General features: G+C 46.2%; 1 protein-coding gene across 5 annotated transcripts; it reads left to right on the plus strand.

Moving 5' to 3' along the window:
- Positions 1–6,403: 6,403 nt before the first annotated feature.
- On the plus strand, positions 6,404–17,898 carry HTATIP2 (HIV-1 Tat interactive protein 2). Of its 5 annotated transcripts, XR_014521937.1 has the most exons (8): positions 6,404–6,757; positions 9,177–9,436; positions 10,923–11,030; positions 11,812–11,949; positions 14,210–14,271; positions 14,619–15,830; positions 15,938–16,250; positions 17,408–17,898. XR_014521937.1 is itself a non-coding variant. In XM_083486765.1 (6 exons), the coding sequence occupies exons 2-6, from the start codon at positions 9,242–9,244 to the stop codon at positions 14,833–14,835; spliced, it is 720 nt and encodes a 239-aa protein (XP_083342891.1). In that variant the 5' UTR covers positions 6,404–6,757; positions 9,177–9,241; the 3' UTR covers positions 14,836–17,898. The 5 variants fall into 5 exon arrangements, 3 of the variants coding, with proteins under 3 accessions (XP_083342891.1, XP_083342892.1, XP_083342893.1); XR_014521936.1 differs by having other exon boundaries at positions 15,938–17,898; XM_083486765.1 differs by having other exon boundaries at positions 14,619–17,898.
- The last annotated feature ends 2,750 nt before the right edge of the window (positions 17,899–20,648 follow it).

Raw genomic sequence — 20,648 nt, forward strand, 5'->3', positions numbered from 1 at the left:
GTTGGAAAATACTACAAATACTGTAACAGAAGTATTGAAAGAATTAGACCAGTTTGGTCAATTGGCGGGATTTAATCTGAATAAGAAAAAAACAAAAATAATTACCAAAAATATGGATCAGGAAACAGTAGATAAAATGCAGCAACAATTAGAGATAGAAGTGGTAAACAAAGTTAAATATTTAGGAGTATGGTAACCCCCAGGAGTATTGATTTATTTCATAATAATTACACTCCAACTTGGAATGAGATTAAAAGAGACTTGGAAGTGTGGGGGAGAATGAAATTGTCATTTTGGGGAAGAATTGCAACGATAAAAATGAACGTGCTACCGAAGATGTTATTCTTATTCCAAACGATTCCAGTAATCAAGGGGGCAGCAATCTTTAAAAATTGGCAAAAAGAGATTTCAAGGTTTATCTGGCAGGGTAAAGAGCCGAGAATAAAGTTTAAATTATTGACAGATGCGAAAGAAAGAGGAGGCTTCGCCCCGCCAGACTTGAAACTATATTATGAAGCATCCTGCCTCTGTTGGTTAAAGGAATGGATGAAATTAGAAAATACTGATTTGTTAGATCTGGAAGGGTTCGATAATAGGTTTGGGTGGCACGCATATTTGTGGTATGACAAAAAACGAGTACATAAAGGTTTTGAAAACCACACCATAAGAAGGTCTCTGATTGAAGTTTGGGAAAGGTATAAAAACTTGTTGGAACCAAAAACTCTGTATTGGCTTTCGCCACTGGAGGCGATGAGTGTGAAAAAAATTAATATGAAAGGGGGATGGGTGACATATCAGAGGTTAATACTGAAAACAGAAGGTAAATGGAAAATGAAACCATTTGAAGAGGTTAAGGAATATGTTAATGACTGGCTGCATTATTTCCAAATTAATGAAATGTTTAAAAAAGATTTGATTTCAAGAGGTTTTGATGATAAAGAATCAAAATTTCAAAGAGAAATAATAAATAATGACTTTAAAGTTTTGGCAAGAATGTATAAGCTATTATTAGAATGGTGTACAAAGGATGAAGAGGTAAAATCGGTTATGATTGACTGGGCCAAAGATTTTGGACATAACATACAAATGGAGGATTGGGAGAGATTATGGAAAGAAGGTTTAAAATTTACTGCATGCACAACAATAAAAGAAAATGTGATGAAAATGATGTATCGATGGTATGTAACACCGGTGAAATTAGCAAAGATGTATAAGATATGTAATAAATGTTGGAAATGTAAAGAAAAAGAAGGTACATTTTATCATATGTGGTGCGAATGTAAGAAAGTAAAAAGCTTTTGGGAAATTATATATAATGAATTTTACTTGGTATTATAGGGAATGAAATTCCACTGTCGAACAGCTCTTACTTCCTGACAGTAAGAGCTGTTCGACAGTGGAATTTGCTGCCAAGGAGTGTGGTAGAGTCTCCGTCTTTGGAGGTCTTTAAGCAGAGGCTTGACAACCATATGTCAGGAGTGCTCTGATGGTGTTTCCTGCTTGGCAGGGGGTTGGACTCGATGGCCCTTGTGGTCTCTTTCAACTCTATGATTCTATGATTCTATGAAATAAATAGGAAAGAAAAGAAGTTATTTTTATACACAGTGACAGCAGCAAGAATATTGATGGCCCAGAAGTGGAAACAAGAGGAGCTACCTACGTTAGAAGAATGGAGAATGAAAATGATGGACTATGCAGAGCTTGACAGAATGACTGGAAGGATCCGAAATCAACGAGACCAGAGATTTACAGAAGATTGGGAAAAAATTATAGAATATATGCAAACATTGTGATAATCAGATAGAGAAGATGTGAGAAGAAAGGTTAGAATATCACAAAAAAATGTTTAATATACAACAATAATAGAAGTATGGCTTTAGGAATGTGGAAGAAGTAAAAATGTGAAGGAGTGTCAGTCAGGTTGAGGGAAGTCAAAAAAGAGAACGGGGATATTACTAAGATAGAATCATAGAGTTGGAAGAGACCACAAGGGCCATCGAGTCCAACCCCCTGCCAAGCAGGAAACACCATCAGAGCACTCCTGACATATGGTTGTCAGGCCTCTGCTTAAAGACCTCCAAAGTAGGAGACTCCACCACACTCCTGGGCAGCAAATTCCACTGTCAAACAGCTCTTACTGTCAGGAAGTTCTTCCTAATGTTTAGGTGGAATCTTCTTTCTTGTAGTTTGGATCCATTGCTCCGTGTCCGCTTCTCTGGGGCAGCAGAAAACAACCTTTCTCCCTCCTCTATGTGACATCCTTTTATATATTTGAACATGGCTATCATATCACCCCTTAACCTCCTCTTCTCCAGGCTAAACATGCCCAGCTCCCTTAGCCGTTCCTCATAAGGCATCGTTTCCAGGCCTTTGACCATTTTGGTTGCCCTCCTCTGCACACGTTCCAGTTTGTCAGTGTCCTTCTTGAACTGTGGTGCCCAGAACTGGACACAGTACTCCAAGTGAGGTCTGGAGTACAAGATGTATGAATTGTATGAATTTGTATTGGAAAATGAATAAAAATATTATAAAAAACCAAGAAACACAAAAGTAACTTTTGCTAGGTTTTAATAACAAAAACAAAAACTTCCTTTTACACTAAATTACAACATATCAATAAGCACGACCCATCCACCAGGGTACTGAGAGAGCTACATGCTGCTCTTTATATACCATACCCAACAGCTTAATTACCACAACTTAATAGCACCTGCTATACTGCTTCACCTGCAAAACTAGGTCACATTATTTGCTCTCGCCCTTAAAGACATATACATCTTGTGAAACAATAATGAACCTTCAAAATTAAAGAGACCATTCAACACCTTACCTGCTCTTCGAGTTTCTTGAAGCACTGCAATATCAATGTTAAAACACTGCAGCTCTCCTGCAATGATGGCAGTTCTGCGTTCGGGATGCTCATTATCTGTGTTATCCAACGAAGTCTGTATATTCCATGTTCCAAAGTTCAGTTGTCCTTTACGACCGCTAGGTGCACCCCAGTGGGTGCAGTAATCCAGTCAGGGGGAAAGGGGAGGCAGACTATGCTTAGGGCACCTTTTCTAGCCCCTCCCCCTTTTGGGGGTGAGCAGAGTAGATCCTAAGTAGGGCTGCTCAGTCATGGATACAGCTGCTGAGCTGCTCAACTGCCTCATTCCTTGAGTCAGAGAGACTGAATCTGTATCCACTGCCCAGGTGCCGGTTCATGACTAGGGGCTTCCAGATTTCACAATCCTGCCCCATTACCATCTGCCGATTGCCATGGGACTTTTTTGGGTTTGGGTTTGGGATGGGTTTTTGGAAGACACCTGTAAATTTGTTTTACTTTTGGGGGTTTGGGTTTGGGATGGGTTTTTTGGGGTACTCAAGGGTACGCAGTACAGGCACTTTTTTCCTAGAATAAAAGCACTGCACGGAACAAAGAAGTGGCTGTCACAAGTCTATCCAAATCAGTTTTCTTGCACAAAGATGAGAATCATAGAATCATAGAATCATAGAGTTGGAAGAGACCACAAGGGCCATCGAGTCCAACCCCCTGCCAAGCAGGAAACACCATCAGAGCACTCCTGACATATGGTTGTCAAGCCTCTGCTTAAAGACCTCCAAAGTAGGAGACTCCACCACACTCCTGGGCAGCAAATTCCACTGTCGAACAGCTCTTACTGTCAGGAAGTTCTTCCTAATGTTTAGGTGGAATCTTCTTTCTTGTAGTTTGGATCCATTGCTCCGTGTCCGCTTCTCCGGAGCAGCAGAAAACAACCTTTCTCCCTCCTCTATGTGATAAAAGGATGTCACATAGAGGAGGGAGAAAGGTTGTTTTCTGCTGCTCCGGAGAAGCGGACAATGAGGAAACCCATGGCCCAGCAGATGTTACTGGACCCCACTAGCCCCAACCAGCTGAGAACCCTGATTGGGGTGGGGGGGTGGCAATTTCTCACTTTCAACTATTTTTCTAAAGCAGCACTTGCAAACACTTTGTTTACATTCTCTGAGAAAGGAAATATGAAATGCTATATACCAACATATTGCACCATGAATGTGCCAAACTTGTGGCTACTGTTCAGGTTTGAAATTCTTGTCTCCTAGCAAAATCCAAACCCGCCCACTTCCCAATCTGGCATTTGTCTGCCAGGGTGCTGTTCACAGCCCAAGTCTCCAAGTTCTACTATGGTCAGTGGGACATGGCCCTGCTTATTATAGGACAACAACCTATGAACTGCCCAACCCCATGGGCATAGCCAGGATTTTTGTAGGGGGGGGAGCTTTTTTTTAGGAAATCAAAGTGTAGCACCCTGCTTGTGGTTAACGCTTAGCTGGAATGAAATATTCAACGCAGCAACAGAGAAATTAAAATAATAATTTATTTGTCAGACAAATAAATGAGAGGCACAGTGGTATATGGTTACCAAGCTCTGGCCTGGCCTCCTGCCATTATGGCCAGCACTTATATTCCCTTAATCCAGCCCCCTTTGCTCCTCCTGTGGCTGCCTCTGTTCAATCAGCCTGGTTGAATTTCCTATTGGCTGATTGCTATAACCAATTCTAAAAGATACACCCATATCCTCCTGTCCTTATATGGAACACAAAGAGCTATATATTGTTACATCTATAAATGACAAATAAGTAGTAATATATCTTACATGTGTCTCAACAAGGAATCTTAATTACCAGCTCACCTCTTGCCTTCCTTGCCCTCCAAAACAGATGGTTAATAATTTTAAATTTTTATCTTGAACAGATGTCAGAGACCTTGGGTTCATATTCTCATGCATCTTCAATGAAATATCTCCTTTTGGAGGTCTTTAAACAAAGGCCTGACAACCATTTGTCATGAGTGCTCGATTGGCGTCTCATTTCTGGCAGGGGGGCTAGGCTGATGGCTGACTTAAATACAACTCTTACAACTATATGAAATAAGAATCTAGCATTTGTTAAATCCTTTGCATAATTACATTTAAGCCAGCATATTTAAACTTCCTCAAAGTAAAAAGGAAGGAACAGTAGGAAGGAACAGTTTACAGCCTCAAAATAAAATAGGAAAAAAGCCTCTTCCCCTGTTTACACTCCCCCCCTTCTCCAGCCAGTTGCTTTGTTTTCCATGTGCTCTTGGCCTTTTGTCCTGTGGCTCAAGTTTAACGGTTTTATTTTACTATTTACCCATTCCTAATTATGTTTGGTCTATGTAACCTTGTTCTTAACCTGTAATTCCCTTTTTACGACTTTGAGAATTGTTTTCTGCTATAAATCAAGGGGGGGCCCTTGTCTAGGAGGAAAACATTGCCAAAGGTTCTCTAAACAGCTGGCATGAAACATTTGAAAATCTAAGCCCATTTAATTTAGGAACCTGATCAAGATATAAGCCAATATATGCCTTGATTAAAAATGCAGTCTATATTCAGATGCCACAAAAGTTGCTGAGCTTTTCTTGGGAAATCATGGGTATAAATTATGGTTACCAGATGTCCCCGTTTCCCAGGGACAGTCCCCGGACAAAATCCGTCCCCAGAATGTCCCCGGATTTCATTTAATGTCCCTGGATTAATATTTTAAGTGTTGTAGATTTATTAGTAGGGAATGAATGTTGCGTGGTTGGTTCAACGGCACAAGACACATCATATAGGGACTTCTGGCGAGGCAAAATGGTGGGCACCATGGCAGCGAGCAGCTCCTGAAGCCAGCCAGAGCCAACTGCACTACCAGGCTGGCTCCAAGCTGGTGAGGTTGCCGCTGCCAAGGCGGAACCAGGGACACCTGGAACGCCAACTGGGGGAACCACAGACCCAAATCAAGCCGGGAGTGAAAGCGCCTGGCCACCCAGCCAACTGCCCAGCGGCGCTCCAGGGCCAGTAAAAACCCTGGAGCCAACACAGGGACAAGGAGGAGAGGAGAAGGAGAAGGAGGAAGAACACAGAGCGGAGCCCTGACCTTGCTGCTCTGCCACCGCGGAAGAGAGGTAGGAGAGCACGGGAGGGCAAGGACATGTGGCCGAGCCCAGGCCCGGCCTGCGCCTATTCCACAGCCGATAGCACTCCAAGAGATCAGGCGCAGAGGAAGGCTGCGCGACAGAGGAGACCACAGAAGAAAAGATATTACTTCTTAATTTTCTTTAAAAATGATTTTTTCAAACGAACTTTTTTTCTCTTTTTTTTAAAAAAAGTGTCCCGAATTCTTTGAAAAAAAATCTGGTAACCTTAGTATAAATACCCCGCAAAAAGGATATTGCGGGGGGGCAGGCTTCTGCTGGGGGGGCAGAGAACCTCAGATAATTGAGTACTTTCAATGCTCTTCAACAATATTTGTGGATGGGGGGAGCTGCCCTGCTGCCCCCCCCTTCGGCCTCGCCCTGCCCTCCCCCCCCAAAAAAAAGTTCCTTGGGAGGGGGCAAAGGCTTGCGATCATTTTGTTAAGATTTCATTCTCCGATGCAAATACGTTTCCGGGACCAGTCAAACGATAAAGGAAGAATGAACCCCAAATAAAAGCGAACACGCATCAGCCCAAAGACGTCGCGAGATTAACACGACGGGGCGGTTGAAGCAGGGGGGAAATGCGCAGCTCATCCTGAATCTTCGCTGCGAAACATTTCCCTGGCTTTGCGGGGGTGGACTAGATGGCCCCGGGGCGTCCCTCGCCGCTCTCCAATCCCGCTCGGGAGGCGGAGAGCGCCAGGCGCGCACGTGCGCATGCGTCGCCGAGCGCTTCGTCCCGGCGGAGAAAGGGAAGAGCGGCGGCGGCGGCGGCTTGTCTGCTCTCGGCCGGTGAGTGGCGGGCGGGCGGTTGGGCGGGCGGCGCGGGAGGTGGCCCGGCTCGCCGCTCTCCGGCTGCGCTGCCCCGGGAAGGGGGCGGGAAGGGGTTTGGGGAGCGAAGCTGCCCCCGGAGAGGAGCCCGAGGGGGCGCGCCTGGGGGGGGTCTGCGGGCAGGAGCCGGGGCTGCCCAGGGGCCCCGATCCCGGCGCCCTTTGCCCCCAAGGGCGATCAATGCGCGGCCGCACCTGGCGACGCGGGGGTGGAGCTGGGGAGGCGGAAGAGGGCGGGGGCTGGGCAATGGAGTGCGCCTCTGAGGGTGAAGCCAAAGCGCTGTCTTAGCAGCGCCCGTGTCCCGTCAGTGTGGGCGGAGGGCCTGGGCTTGTCGGGAGAACAAGGCGCCTCTCTCGGCCGAACTGATGTGCCAAGGGAAGCAGAGCCATGTGTTTGGCACCCGCAGGAGTTGCTGGCAGGAGGCACCATTTCACCGTCTTGGGGACGCCCCTCAGGATTTGTGTAGGATTTACTCCTCAACCTTTCCTTCCTCCAAAGATAACCCTCATGGCAGCAGAGGTTTAGGACCTTCCCAGGCTGAGGAGCCCCTAGACCCCCCCCCCACTTCCCTCGACTGCACATGCAGGGGCTTGAGGGTTGGACCCACTCTTGATATCTTCCGCCCAGAGCCTGTCTTCACGTGCAGGGGAACTCCGTAACTCATCAAGGGTCTGAGACCCATTGGCTACCTTCACCTGGTTTAGCTGTTCTGGGGTGGGGCCACTGTCGCATACTGACAGCTTCTAGAATCTAGGAGCTGAGGGGTTGGACTAGATGACTCTCGGGGATCCCTTCCAACTCTATGAACCAGCACTGGTATCTGGTTTGAAATCATGTCTGTTCTTAAACCAGGATCTAAGTCGCTTAGAAGTAGGTGGGGCTTCCAATGATGTCATTGTTTACTTGCATGTTTGCTTGCTTGTTTGTTGCATCTATATTGCAGCTTTTTCCTCCAAGGAGCTCCAGGTGGTGTACATGGTAAGGTAGCAAAGGGGTGGGAAGTGCAGGTGAGGGGGGACTCCCACTCTCATCAGCCCCAGTGGGCAGGAATGGCAGTGGGAGTTCAGCCTTCATCTAGAGGAGCAAAGTTTCCTCGATGCTGGGATAGGATGACAGGACTGCCTGCTCAAGATGCAAAAGTCATGCAGTATATTGATAGAGGCTTTCAAAAGAATGCTCTTTTAAAAAAAGAAAAGAAAGAAAATGAAATACCTTGCAATTGACTGTCCCGTTTTCTTGACAGGCTTAAAAAAATGGTGGTTCTCATGGCGCCTGGGGAGGCACATGTGAGCTGGAGGGATGTGTGCAAGGCAGGGGGAAGCACGAAGGAGCCCACCATGGCACCCCAGCCCTTACTGTCGACCCTGCCAGAGTGACCCCGCCCCAGATCCAAGCAGGGTTGCGCTGCGCCTCCTACCTGCTGCACAGCGGGGAACACAGCCAGCTGACATTGCACTTGTGGGTGTGAACCAGGCGCTCCCACACAGATGCCCCCCATGAGGCCCAGTGCTCCTCTCCGCAAACGTTGGTTCCTCTGACCGGGCTGCGCTGCACCAAGGGCACCTGTGGGGGGCATCTGATTCATGCCCCCTCAAAAATCCCTGCCCAGGTCCACTGCCCCTCTGGGCTCTCCTATCTCCTCTCAGTCTCCTCTTTTCCAGGCTAAACATTACCAACTCCTTCAACCATTCGTCATAAGGCTTGGTTTCCAGACCCTTGGCCATGTTGGTTGCCCTCCTCTGCACACATTCCAGCTTGTCAATATCCTTCTTAAATTGTGGTACACAGGACTCCTGGTGTGACCAAGGCAGAATAGAGCAGTGCTATGACTTCCCTTGAAGTAAAGGTAAAGGGACCCCTGACCATTAGGTCCAGCTGTGGCCGACTCTGGGGTTGCGGTGCTCATCTCGCTTTATTGGCCGAGGGAGCCGGCGTACAGCTTCTGGGTCATGTGGCCAGCAGGACTAAGCCGCTTCTGGCGAACCAGAGCAGCGCACAGAAACGCCGTTTACCTTCCCGCCGGAGCGGTACCTATTTATCTACTTGCACTTTGAGGTGCTTTCGAACTGCTAGGTTGGCAGGAGCAGGGACCGAGCAACGGGAGCTCACCCCGTCGCGGGGATTCGAACCACCGACCTTCTGATCAGCAAGTCCTAGGCTCTGTGGTTTAACCCACAGCGCCACCTGTGTCCCTTGAAGTATGTTCATCTTTAATCCTCACAACAACCCTGTGAATTAGGTTCGGCTAAGAGACCGTGAGTTACCCAAGATCACCCAGTGAGTTTCATGACTGAACAGGGATTTCAACCCCGGCCTCTCAGGTCTGAGCTCAACCCTCTAACCACTATACCATACTGACTCTCTTATGACTTATCCCCAGGTAAGTGTATAGTTTACATAGGATTGTGGTCCCTTCTCCGCCACCTCTGTTGACCTACCAACAGCATGACTGTCCCCAGCACAGAAGAAATGAAGAGCTTCTGGAAGAGTTTCCAGGAGAAGAACCAAACCTGTTTCATCTTGGGTGCTTCTGGTGAAACTGGGAAGGAACTCCTAGCTGAGCTCTTGAGGCGACAGCTTTTCTCCAAGATTACCCTCATTGGCCGCCGGAAGTTGGAAGGATCACTTTACAGCAATGTGGTAATGAAAGCAAATGTTCCTTAAGTCATTGTTGATTTTTAAACATAGATCCAGATTCTCTTTCCCTCGCCCCCTTTTTGTCCTCCCACCAACGCTGTGAGGTAGGGCAAGCTATGGTAAGGTAAGGGTAAAGGACCCCTGGATGGTTGTCCAGTCAAAGGCAACTATGGGGTGTGGCGCTCATCTTGCTTCAGGCCAAGGAAGCTGGTGTTTGTCCACAGGCAGCTTTCTGGGTCATGTGGCCAGCAGGACTAAACTGCTTCTGGTGCAACCGGTCACCTTGACAAGTGCCAGAGTGCACAGTTTTGTTTACTAAGCTAAGAGATAGGTAAGCCCCTGAGCTTCCTGGGGATTCAAACCTGGGTCTCCTCCAAGCCTAGTCTGACTTTTCCACCACTAGACCACACCAGGGTTCCTCCAGGCATCCTATTTAGGGCTCATTCATGTTGGATTTGTGCTCATGATGCTCTTGGGCTAGTCATGCACCATCCTACTTTGGTGGATGGAGCTCTCGCCAGAGATCTTCCCTTTCCTCTCCCAGTGTCTCATCCTGGGAGATCGTCACTTCCCTGCCTCTCATCTAGGGTCTGCTACTTCCATTTGGGTGCAGTCCTTCACCCCCAGAAGGGAAGACCCCAAAAGGATGGCTACCTGTGTTGAATCCTCCTTGTGGTGGGCAGCCCACTGCCTGCAACATGCCTGGCTTCTCTCCCCCTCTGGAAACACAATCTCAGGGTGCACTGAGTCCATTTTTCCTGTTTCTGAGCAGTGCCGGCCAATTAACACTGTTTCATACAACAAGATGCTCCTTTGTGTTTCTTTAATAACTCGGCTTTCACGCCAAGATGTTGCTGCTGGATTTCTCTGTCAGAAACCACAGAGACATCTCTCAAGACGGTGGGCTTGGCTGATAAAAGTTGCTCTCCAAATAGAGCCAACAGTATTTAGAATGTTACACAAAACGCACAGGTGGAATCAATTAATTAATATTATAGGTAAAACTTATAACCAAAAGAACAACAAAGAAGACACTCTTATGGGATGCTTCAGGAAGCATTGGGGGCAACACAGAATGTGGTATGGGGCAGCAGACAAGCTGCCCAGCTCTGCCCTGCAAGAATCCCCCACACTGGCTGGCAGGAGGTCTGGAGCAGAGAGGTGTGGGTTGGCCAAACAATCCTTGGAGAAATTGTAGATTTCTGCTCTTTAGGAAAGAATGGCAGAGCCAGCGGATGAGAGATGGGGTTACAACACCGCTTAACATATGTATCCCCCCCCCCATACACACATAAGTAGCTGTGCTTCTGTGCTTGGCTTCCACATGTGTGGAGGCTTCTAGGGAGTGTGATGACAGCTACACCAGGAGATAGAATGAGTTTACTTATTTGTTTGAAGCTCCATTCCTCCACGTGGGTCATTTTTTTAATTTGAAGATTTGCATGTTGTTTTCTCCTCCTTTTGGCTCCTCTCGTGCTCTGCATCCCAGTCACAAGAAGTTGTTGACTTTGAGAAACTGGATGAATCGGTGGCTGCCTTCCAAGGCCATGATGTTGGGTTTTGCTGCCTGGGGACAACAAAGGCCAAAGCCGGAGTGGTGAGCATCCAATGCCAGCAGGAGGGCGGTGCAGTATTTTGTGGGTGGGAGGAACTGAGGAAGATGGCAAGGCCCACACAGCCATAGGGAGCCTCAGGTCAGGAGCCATTCAAGCACCTGTGTTGGTTCCGTGACCATCTCCCCACGCCACACACCCTCCACAGCTGCCGCCCTCCTCTTCCCTCAGCCACATCTCCTGGTGATGCTTCTTGCTTGCCTGCATGGAGGATGGAGAGTGGCCTGTGAAGAAACTAGCCTAGTATGCAAATGTAAAATTCACATCTCTTGTTCCGCACATTTTTGTCACTGGCATGTGATCCCTGGAAGGTTTCTCAAAGGAAAAGTGGCTCCCTGTCTCCGGAGTAAAAGGAAATGGGAGCTGCATGAAGCAGCCACCCAAGCACTTTGGTGTGGCCTAATGTTTGCTTTCTTTTCCTTTGTGTCTGAGAGCTGTGAGGGTGAAATGGGAGCGTTGGGACCTTGGCAGAGGATGCAATAGGAGTTGTTCATTTATTACATATGCACAACATTTCTTCCAAGCATGAGGTTATCTAATTCTTTGTTCACAACAACCCTGTGAGGTACACTGGACTGAGAGAAAGACTAGCTTGCCCAACTTGAACACAGGTCTTTCCAGTCCAGGTTTTGCCCTGCACTAGCTGTCACCTGCTAGTTTAACCTACTGAGTGAAAATTATTGGTATTTAACTATGGCTTGAGTCACCCTTACCCTTTGGAATAGAGAGGATTTCCAAGTAAATGTTACTTTCTCTGGCCTGCAGGATGGATTTGTGCGGGTCGACCGCGACTACGTTGAGCACTCTGCGAGACTCGCCAAAGCTGGTGGCTGTCACCACTTTGTCCTGCAGTCGAGCAAAGGGGCCAATAGCTCGAGCCGCTTCTTCTACCTCCGGGTTAAGGTGTGTCTTGTTGGAGAGAGCCTAGTCCCAGCGGCGTAGCGTGGGTTATCAGCACCCGGGGCAAGGCAAGTAATTTGCGCCCCCTAACCCGGGGCAAGGCAATTAATTTGCGCCCCCTAACCCGGGGCAAGGCAAGTACAGTAATTTACTCTCCCAAGCAGCAGCAGCGAGGCTTCTCTTTCCCCCGCGCTCTCCTGGAGCTGCCTCTTTTCTTTCCTTTCGCTTTCTCTCCTTAATTGATTCCTCCTCCACACCGCAGCGTTTCCTGGCTGCTTCCCCCCCCCTTTCCCCTCTCTCTCCTCCTCGCTCTGCTTGCCTTGCCCTGCCTGAGAGCGCCCTGAGGAGACTCCGCTCTCCTTTTTGACCAGGCGAGGTGGAAAAGTCTCTTCCCGCCCCCTCGCCAGACTCCCTGCTCGGCTCGGCTCACTAGCCAGGCGGCCAGTGGAGAGAGAGCCACAATTACCATAAAGCTCCTCTCCCTCCGCTTCGCCAAGCTGTCAAAGCCCCGGCAGCAGCAGCAACGGCAGCAGCAGGCGCAGCCAGACCCCCGCCAGCCAGCCCGCCCGCCCGCCCGCCCGGCTTCCTCTCCTTTTTTTGCCCGCGGCAGAAGGCTTCGCTCTCCCCCTTCTGCGACCTCCTCGCCAAGCCGAGCGAGCGCAGGCTCCCTAACCCGTGGATTTTAGTAGGGGCAGAGAGCTGCTAGTGCGAGCGCGCCCCCCGTCCATGTTGCGCCCGGTGCGGCCGGCCCCCCTGGCACCCCCCACGCTACGCCACTGCCTAGTCCTGGGGTGCAAACCCTCTGGCCCTCCAGATGTTGCCAGACTCCAGTACTCATCAGCTGCAAGTTGCAGTCCAGCAACATTGGGTGAGCGACAGGTTCCCCAGGTCTTGAATTGTCTTTCAAAACAAAGTAATCAATGTATGGGAGGAGACACCAGTTTTCTGAGCTGTTCTGAATTCTGTCCTTAAATGCCAAGTTCTAGGTTTTAATTTTATGTACAGATGGCTGTGGCTCTAGGCTCTACTCTTCATTCTACTGCTATTCTGGATATTAGCAGAAGCTATTATTATTATTATTATTATTATTATTATTATTATTATTATTATTATTATCAGAAGCTATTATTATTATTATTATTATTATTATTATTAATAATAATTGCCTTTCCTCCAAGGTGGTTTACAAGGTTTTCTCTCCCTCCCCCAGACCATTAAACTTTCACAAAAGCCCTCTGGGGTTTGTTAGCTGAGAGAGATTAGTAACTGGTCCATGATCATCACGTAGCTTTCATAGCTGAGGAATAATTTGAACCTGGGTCTCCCCAGTCTTGGCCTGACACTATCAGCACTACACACACTAGCATGCGCACACACACAAACAACCCAGAAGCAACACAGTGTTTGTGGTTCAAAATGAAGAGGTCAAGATCAATATCCCTGCCATAATATGGTGTGCTGTAGATGCGAAGCCAATGTAAGCCCTAATAAAGGGATGTGGTGGGGCAAGAGTGGGGGGGGGGGGCTTGGGTGCGATCCTCAACCCATGCAGCTCAGTTTCATGACCTGGTAATCCAGTGTAAGTTACACTGATGAAAAGGGAAGTGTTACTCAAACCCTGTTTTAAAGGCTCACTTTTCTTCTGCCAGGCTTAGGCCAGCTCCGACAGGAGAAGCTGCACTCCTGAACAGAGTTTGGATCTGGTGTACTTTACGGTGTTTTGCTTCTGTGTGGGATTGCTTCATCAGCTGCCCCTGCCCTGGTAATTTTGAAGCTGGATTACTGCAGTGCACTTTTCATGGGGCTGCCTTTGAAGACAGTATGGAATACTGCAGCTAGGTTGTGAACAGGAATCAGGCAAAAAGATCATATCTTGCCTGCATAGAAACAACTCTCAGTGAGTTTTCAGGTTCAATTCAATTAAAATATTTGTTTTAATCCCTAAATTCTAATACATTTTAGGTCCCAGATAAAAATCCAAACAAGTTGTTTTCCCAGTCTCTTAAAAAGTGAAATATTTTAAAACTTGGAGCAACTTGATTTTACACTCTTTAAATTGGCTGTTGATGTTTCAGATGGTTTTTAATTTGCTGACTTAGTTTCATTTTAGTAATATTTTAAATTGTACCTCTTGTTTCTTATTACTGTGTTAACTACCCTAGAAAAATGAATCTATGTTAAAAGTGCAGGATAAAACTTTTGTATGTAAATAAATGAACGTGTGTGTGAGAGATCTAATATTTCATTTCCTCTTCCCCTACAGGGTGAAGCAGAGGACAGGGTCCAAGCAGTTGGCTTTGACCGTTGCTCCATTTTTAGACCAGCGTAAGTAATGCAAAGTGTTTCAGCAGGAGTGAACGGCCCCCTACGCTGGAACCACTGTAGCTTCCATGTTGGGGCCTGAGGCAGATACTTAATATGCCCTGTTTGAAAAATTACTGTATTCACTGTCCTGAATCCAATACACTTGGTCTTTTATATGATTCACTGATTTTGCTGTCTCCAGAAATGCCCGTGATAGATGCAGCTTCCCCCTCCCTGCTTGCTTGTACTCTAAAAGGTATCCAGGGTGTTATCTGTTGCCTTCCAGAAGTCACCATTCTGAGCAGCCGTGATACCTGGTGACATCAGACAACTGAAAGGAAGTGGTTTTCTCCTTGTGTCTCCCACAGAGTGCTGCTGTGTGATCGCCAGGAGTCTCGGCCGGCAGAGTGGATGGCCCAGAAATTCCTAGGAGTGGTAGCCCTTGTCTGTCCCACAGCCCTTTCTGTCCCAACAGTGACTGTGGCGCAGGCAATGCTGAATCATGTGGTGATGCCAGGAAAGGAGGGCCAGAAGGTTTATGTGCTGGAAAATGCAGATATACATGCCCTTGGGCAGGCAAAATAAGGGGCGAGGGTATTGTTTCCTAGATGACCTAGTGGCAGAGGGTGTCATCATTCCCCAAACCCAGTCTTTCCTGTTCTTCCTTTCCGCCAGAAGGTGCCCCTCAAGCACTACTGCCTTGCCTTGCCTGTTAACTTGAAACCATTGCTCTGTGTCTCCATGGTAATGGGACAAACCGCCACACCTCCCATGGCAGCCATTTTGAGTAGCACTGCTGGTTACCAGAAGGACAAATATTTGATTTTCACTGCTGTGCAATGCTCACTAAAGATTGTAAAGCACATCTATGGAGGGAGGGTGCTGCTTATGGGGTCACTCTCCTCTGTGCCTTGATCTATGGGAGATCTGTTCTTGGTACAAGTCTTCTTTTCCTGTCACGCATTAAAATAAGATCCCCTCAAGTGCTTGTTTACTTACTGCTTTGAAGGTACTGATCAGATCCCTTCTGGGCTAACTGCCTCTTTAGGAATGTGGCTGAAAACCAGCCATAACTGGTTTGCTCCTGTCAGTATCTATAAAATGTGTGATTGGGATGCCCATGTCTGAAAACAGTGGGTCTGTCACCATCATTTGGACCAAAGATTATATATACCCTTCTAGGCGTTTCTGTGACACAGGAAATATTTGCAACCCTGGCAGGACTGAGCTGTCAAGCTTTCAGACATGTAACAATCTGAGCTGGCGCTGGGAACCTGGCAATCTCTTCCTAGTCCTATACCAAAGAAGATTGTGATTTCTTTTTTATGTTGAATTTCTGCTTATGGCTCAAGGGAAAAATGGAATGTTATTCAACTCTCATGGGTGAAAATGAATAAGGGATGCTTTTTCTACACAGGTTGAAAAAAGGAATGTAATAATGAACAGGACTCAAATATTATCTACCACCCCGGAATTTTCTGCTGTGCTTCAAAGCTGTGTTACAGCAGTCACTTACAAGTTCCCAAGAGGGCACAATACATGTTCATATGATCTCCATTCGCACGAGGTACACCAAACTTGTGTCTCCTGTGCATGTTTTGGACTACAGTCCCCATCAGCCCCAGGCAGTGTGGCCAGTTCTCAGGGATGATGAAGAGAAAGTCCCAAGACACCTGGAGGGGACCAGGTTTGGAAATGTTGGCACACACCTTTTTAGAGAAAGCCTTGTGTGAAGTGGCCTACAGATTGTGGAGGAGGGGCCTGTACAGGAATCTGCCTGGTATATTAGCCATAGCTGAGCTCTGGTGCTTCAAGTAAAAGTCTAACTATCTTCGGCTGAATGCTACTAAGTGAAGCTTTCTGATATTTTCATGGATTTATTTGTTTTGCAGTAAGACTTCACCTTGTACAGTGAAATGTTCTCTCCCTCTCCTCCCCTCATGCATCCCTAAATCTGTTCTGAGGGTTCCCTGAACCCTCCAGAGCAGATCTAGGGAGCAGTAATTCGTATTGTGTGTTTAAAAAAAAAATATTAACAGGCCAATCATCACATTATCACATTGGTTCCAAATTATACAGCCAAATTTTAAATTTTGTTGGGGGTACCCATACATCAAGCTCAGCTCGAGTCCAAAACAGCATTACTTATCTTACTGCTTTAATTAGACAGTTCTCTCCAGTTTGATCCGGAAAGTCCTTTGTTACTTCTTTTCTCTTGTTGTTATCATAAATTCCTTTCTTTGCGATCTCTGATGATTTTCACAAGCAGGTTAACAGCTGGCATTCTATGTGGATTTTGTACTTTTCCAAAAATCATATCGATCCGGGACAGCCTCTGCACAACGCTTCCATAAACAAAATTAATCTCCGATCTGTCCTTTATTTTTCTCAGGCTTACCAAATAACAAATGAGTCTGGGGGTTCTGTCAGGTCAAACTTACATTCCAGCATTCCTTCTCTTTCAAACAATCCTGATTCTCCTCCCCCAGTCCTTCCTCGGCAAACCTGTCATGGCGAGACGCCATTTTTTAACTGCGTCATAAAAATTTTCTTCTTTTCTCACTGTTCTGCAGTCTTCTTTCCTGTTATACTCATCCCACATAGTTCTTAAAATCCTGCCTGTGATTCATAGAAACGTGACGATCTTTTTTCTATCTGGGGTGAAGGGTTATTAATGTCACATCATGCAAAGAAAAAAAGAGTTTTTTCCTCCACACACCCCCCCCCCTTCGTTCCAAACATACAGTCTCCTTATGGTGATTCATCAGAAGATTTACTTATCCATCCGTCACTCCTGGTCGCAGAGATCCATTAATCAGCAGTCTTATCTTCGAGCTTTACTTGATGTATGTGCTTTCAGCTTCATTTCCAATCTTATGTTTCCAATTATAATTCCAAGCTGAAGCAACCAGCACGCACTGATTGGAATCGGCGTCAGGAAGGTCTGACTTCACCGAGGGCCTGTGCCAAGTGTTCGGCACCCCCATCACTCGTTTCAGGGGGTGCATTGTGAACACCGCTGGCAGGGCAGTTCTCCACATCCTGGAGGAGTTCAGGAAGGCTGCATACTTCCCATAGCAGCCCCTTAGTACCTCGTATGGGTCAGAGAGATGTTATTGTCGGCCATCTTCCAACGCGGCACCTGGTGGCCCCCCAGTAATTCGTATTGTTTTAGCACAAATCTTTTCTGCATGAGATCTACCCAGAGACAAGACAGTTATGAATATGAGCTTGAAAGAAAAGTGCTCAATATTAGACTGTATGCTCAAGTTATCTGCATAGGATCTGACTGGTAGATCCCATTCAGATAAATTGAACATACAGTCCAATATTCTGATCCAGCACTTTTCTTTCAAGCTCCTGTTCATAGCTGTCTTGTCACTGGGTAGATCTCAAGCAAAAATAGGTATTTCAGTGGATAATGCAAATGCTGAGAAGCAAAGTGAGCTAGCAAAGAAATGTCAAAACAATATTCAGCAAACAAGGCTTGGGAAAACCTGTGGACTTGACTTCCAATTGCATTTTATTTGATTCATGAATCAAAAAGTATGCTATTTTTTATGAAACAATTATGGTGTTGGTGATATTTCTAAAGCTGTAAATGTGTTTAATTCTTATTTATATATTCATTAAAATCATTTAAAATGTTTTAAAGTTTTGTAGTGTAATGATTACATGTTAAAATGTTAGTTATAGCTTGAAATACCACTCCAAAATAATATGTGTTCTTTAGATTTTGTTTCCATTTTTCCTCCTTATTGCGTCCCAGCCAGCTCAAAATATAAATTATTAAAAAAAACTTAGGAGCCAGCACTTAAATGCAGCATCAAAATTCAAACACATAAAATTAGGGCTGCTAATGTTAATTAATAGATTGACTAACTAAAGCTTTAATTGAAGTTCCTGACTGTCCATTTTAGTCAGTGCCACTGAAAAAAGGCCACTTATGTCTTGGGACGTCAGCACACCCTGCAATGTGCAGGGCAAGGCAGCACACCTGCTTAAATCATACATCACAATTTACACTTCAGTATTTCAATATTATTATTATTATTATTATTTATTATTTATACTCTGCCCATCTGGCTGAGTTTCTGCAGCCACTCTGGGCAGCTCCCAACAGAATATTAAAAACACGCTAAAACATCATTAAAAACTTCCCTAAGCACACGTGCAATTAGAGGCTGAGATGGGAGTAATCAGCCTCCCAAACTCCTCCATATAACATATAGATGTTAGAAAGCATGAGGGAGAGGGGTCTGAACACTCATCCCCCAACACCACTTTCTGGACACGGCCCAGGAGGAAGGAGCGGAACCACTGTATAGCAGTGCCCCCAGCTCCCAGCCCCTCTAAACGCTCCAGAAGGATGTTATGGTAGATGGTATAAAAGGCCGCTGAGAGATCCAGCAGAACTAGGAAACAGATTTCTCCTTTGTCCCTAGCCCGCCCGAGATCATCAACCAGCGCAACCATGGTAGATTCAGTCCTATGATGAGGCCTGAATCCCAACGGGAAGGGATCCAAATGGTCCACATCCTCCAGGCATGCTTGGAGTTGTTCAGTAACCACCTGCTCAATCACCTTGCCCAAGAATGGAAGATTTGAGACTGGGCAATAGTTGGCCATATTGGCCGGGTCTAAAGATGTTTTTTAAAGAAGCGGTTTAATAACAGCCTCTTTCAGTGGGTCTGAGCAACTTTATCTGCAAAAAAACTTAGCAAAATCATTGCAGGAGTTCTTGGGGTCCTTACCAGGCCCCGTGGCAAAGGTGGTTCCGTTGGATTGCGAACCACCCAAAAGAGTCTTCTGCTGCTGTTTTCTGCAGATGCAATAGAGGCAGTGAAGAAGGTCCTCTTCGCCTTTGCTATCGCCACTTGGTAGACTTGACGTTGAGCTCTAACCTGTGTCCGGTCCGATTCAGAATGAGTTTTCTGCCACTGGTGCTCTAGCAATCTCAGCAATTCTTTCATCGCTGTCAGCTCTGGGGAAAACCACAAGGCTGTCTGGGCTCCATGCAATCAGAGAAGGTGCTTCGGAGCCAGACAGTCGATAGCCCTGGTTAACTCTGCATTCCAGTGGGCCACCATGGAATCAGCTGAAAGGCCATCTCATGGGATAAAACATTTCCTACCACTCTCTGGAAACCATTTGTATCCATTAAGTGGCAGGGATGGGCCATCCGAATCGGTCCCACCTCCCTTCAGAGGGGAAGAGTTGCGCAGAAGTCCAGTGGCACCAGGAAGTGATCCGACCATGGCACTTCTTTTGTTTCACTTTTACTTGGTGTCACCCACATCCATAGATGTGAACAACAGGTCTAAGGCATGTCCGCGACTGAGTTGGGCCAAACTTATTCAGGGACAGCCCCATGGAGGCCATGCTTTCCACGAAGTCCCAAGCGGCCCTTTGTAAGGTTGTGATGGCATGGATGTTAAAATTCCCTAGGACAACCAAACTAGATGTCTCCAGGAGAACATCCACCATGACCTGAAGCAGCTCAGACAGGGAATCCTTTGTGCAGTGGGGAGGTCGGTACACCAAAAGGAATCCTGTACTGCCCCTAATGTCCAACTTCCAGAGCATGCACTCAGAGAACTGGGTCTCCCCAATAGGACGCCTGGTGTAAAAATCACTGCAACCCCCCCCCCCCCGACCATATGACCTGGGTTGCTGTGCGTAAGAGAAACCTGGTGGACAAGCAGTGGAAGGACAGCCCCATTTGCTTCAACCAAGTCTGTGTTACACATGCCAGATCAAGTTGTGGATGATAGCCAACTTGTGAATCATTGACCTGGCATTGCACTTTTGAAGTCAGAGGGTGAGAATTTGGGGGGTGGAAAATGCAAAATATTATGTTGTTATATTATTTATTTTGCCTTTTTCCCTGACAGGTTACTTTGTTACCTTAATAACATAAAACACATATTACTTGATTTACTATAGAATTATCTTGTGTGATATAAACAAAGTACAATTTGTTCAGGCAATAATTACAAATGGACTTAACCTTTTAAAGTTGATTTATTAGATGATCACAAATTTGTTGAAAAAGCAAAAAAGACCTTGAGGGATTATTTTGAAATAAATAGTCAAGGGCTAACAAAGTTACAGACGGTCTGGGATGCAAGCAAGGCTGTAATGAGAGGACTCTTTATACAACAAAATTCATTTAAAAGGAAATTGAGAGAAAAAAAGAAATATTAGAGGAAATTATGAAAAAGGAGAAACAGCTGCCAAACAAAGCAAACAAAGAGGCAGTAAAACAGGCAATCAAAACATTACAAACACAATACTCAATGATTATAAACGAGGAAATCAGCCGCTGGAATTACTTTGTTTTTCCCAAAGGGGAAAACGAAAGTTGAAAGTATCCGATTCCTTTATGATGTCCCAAT

Source organism: Podarcis liolepis (genome assembly GCF_965112155.1).
Source record: "Podarcis liolepis genome assembly, chromosome: 2".
NCBI lineage: Eukaryota > Metazoa > Chordata > Lepidosauria > Squamata > Lacertidae > Podarcis > Podarcis liolepis.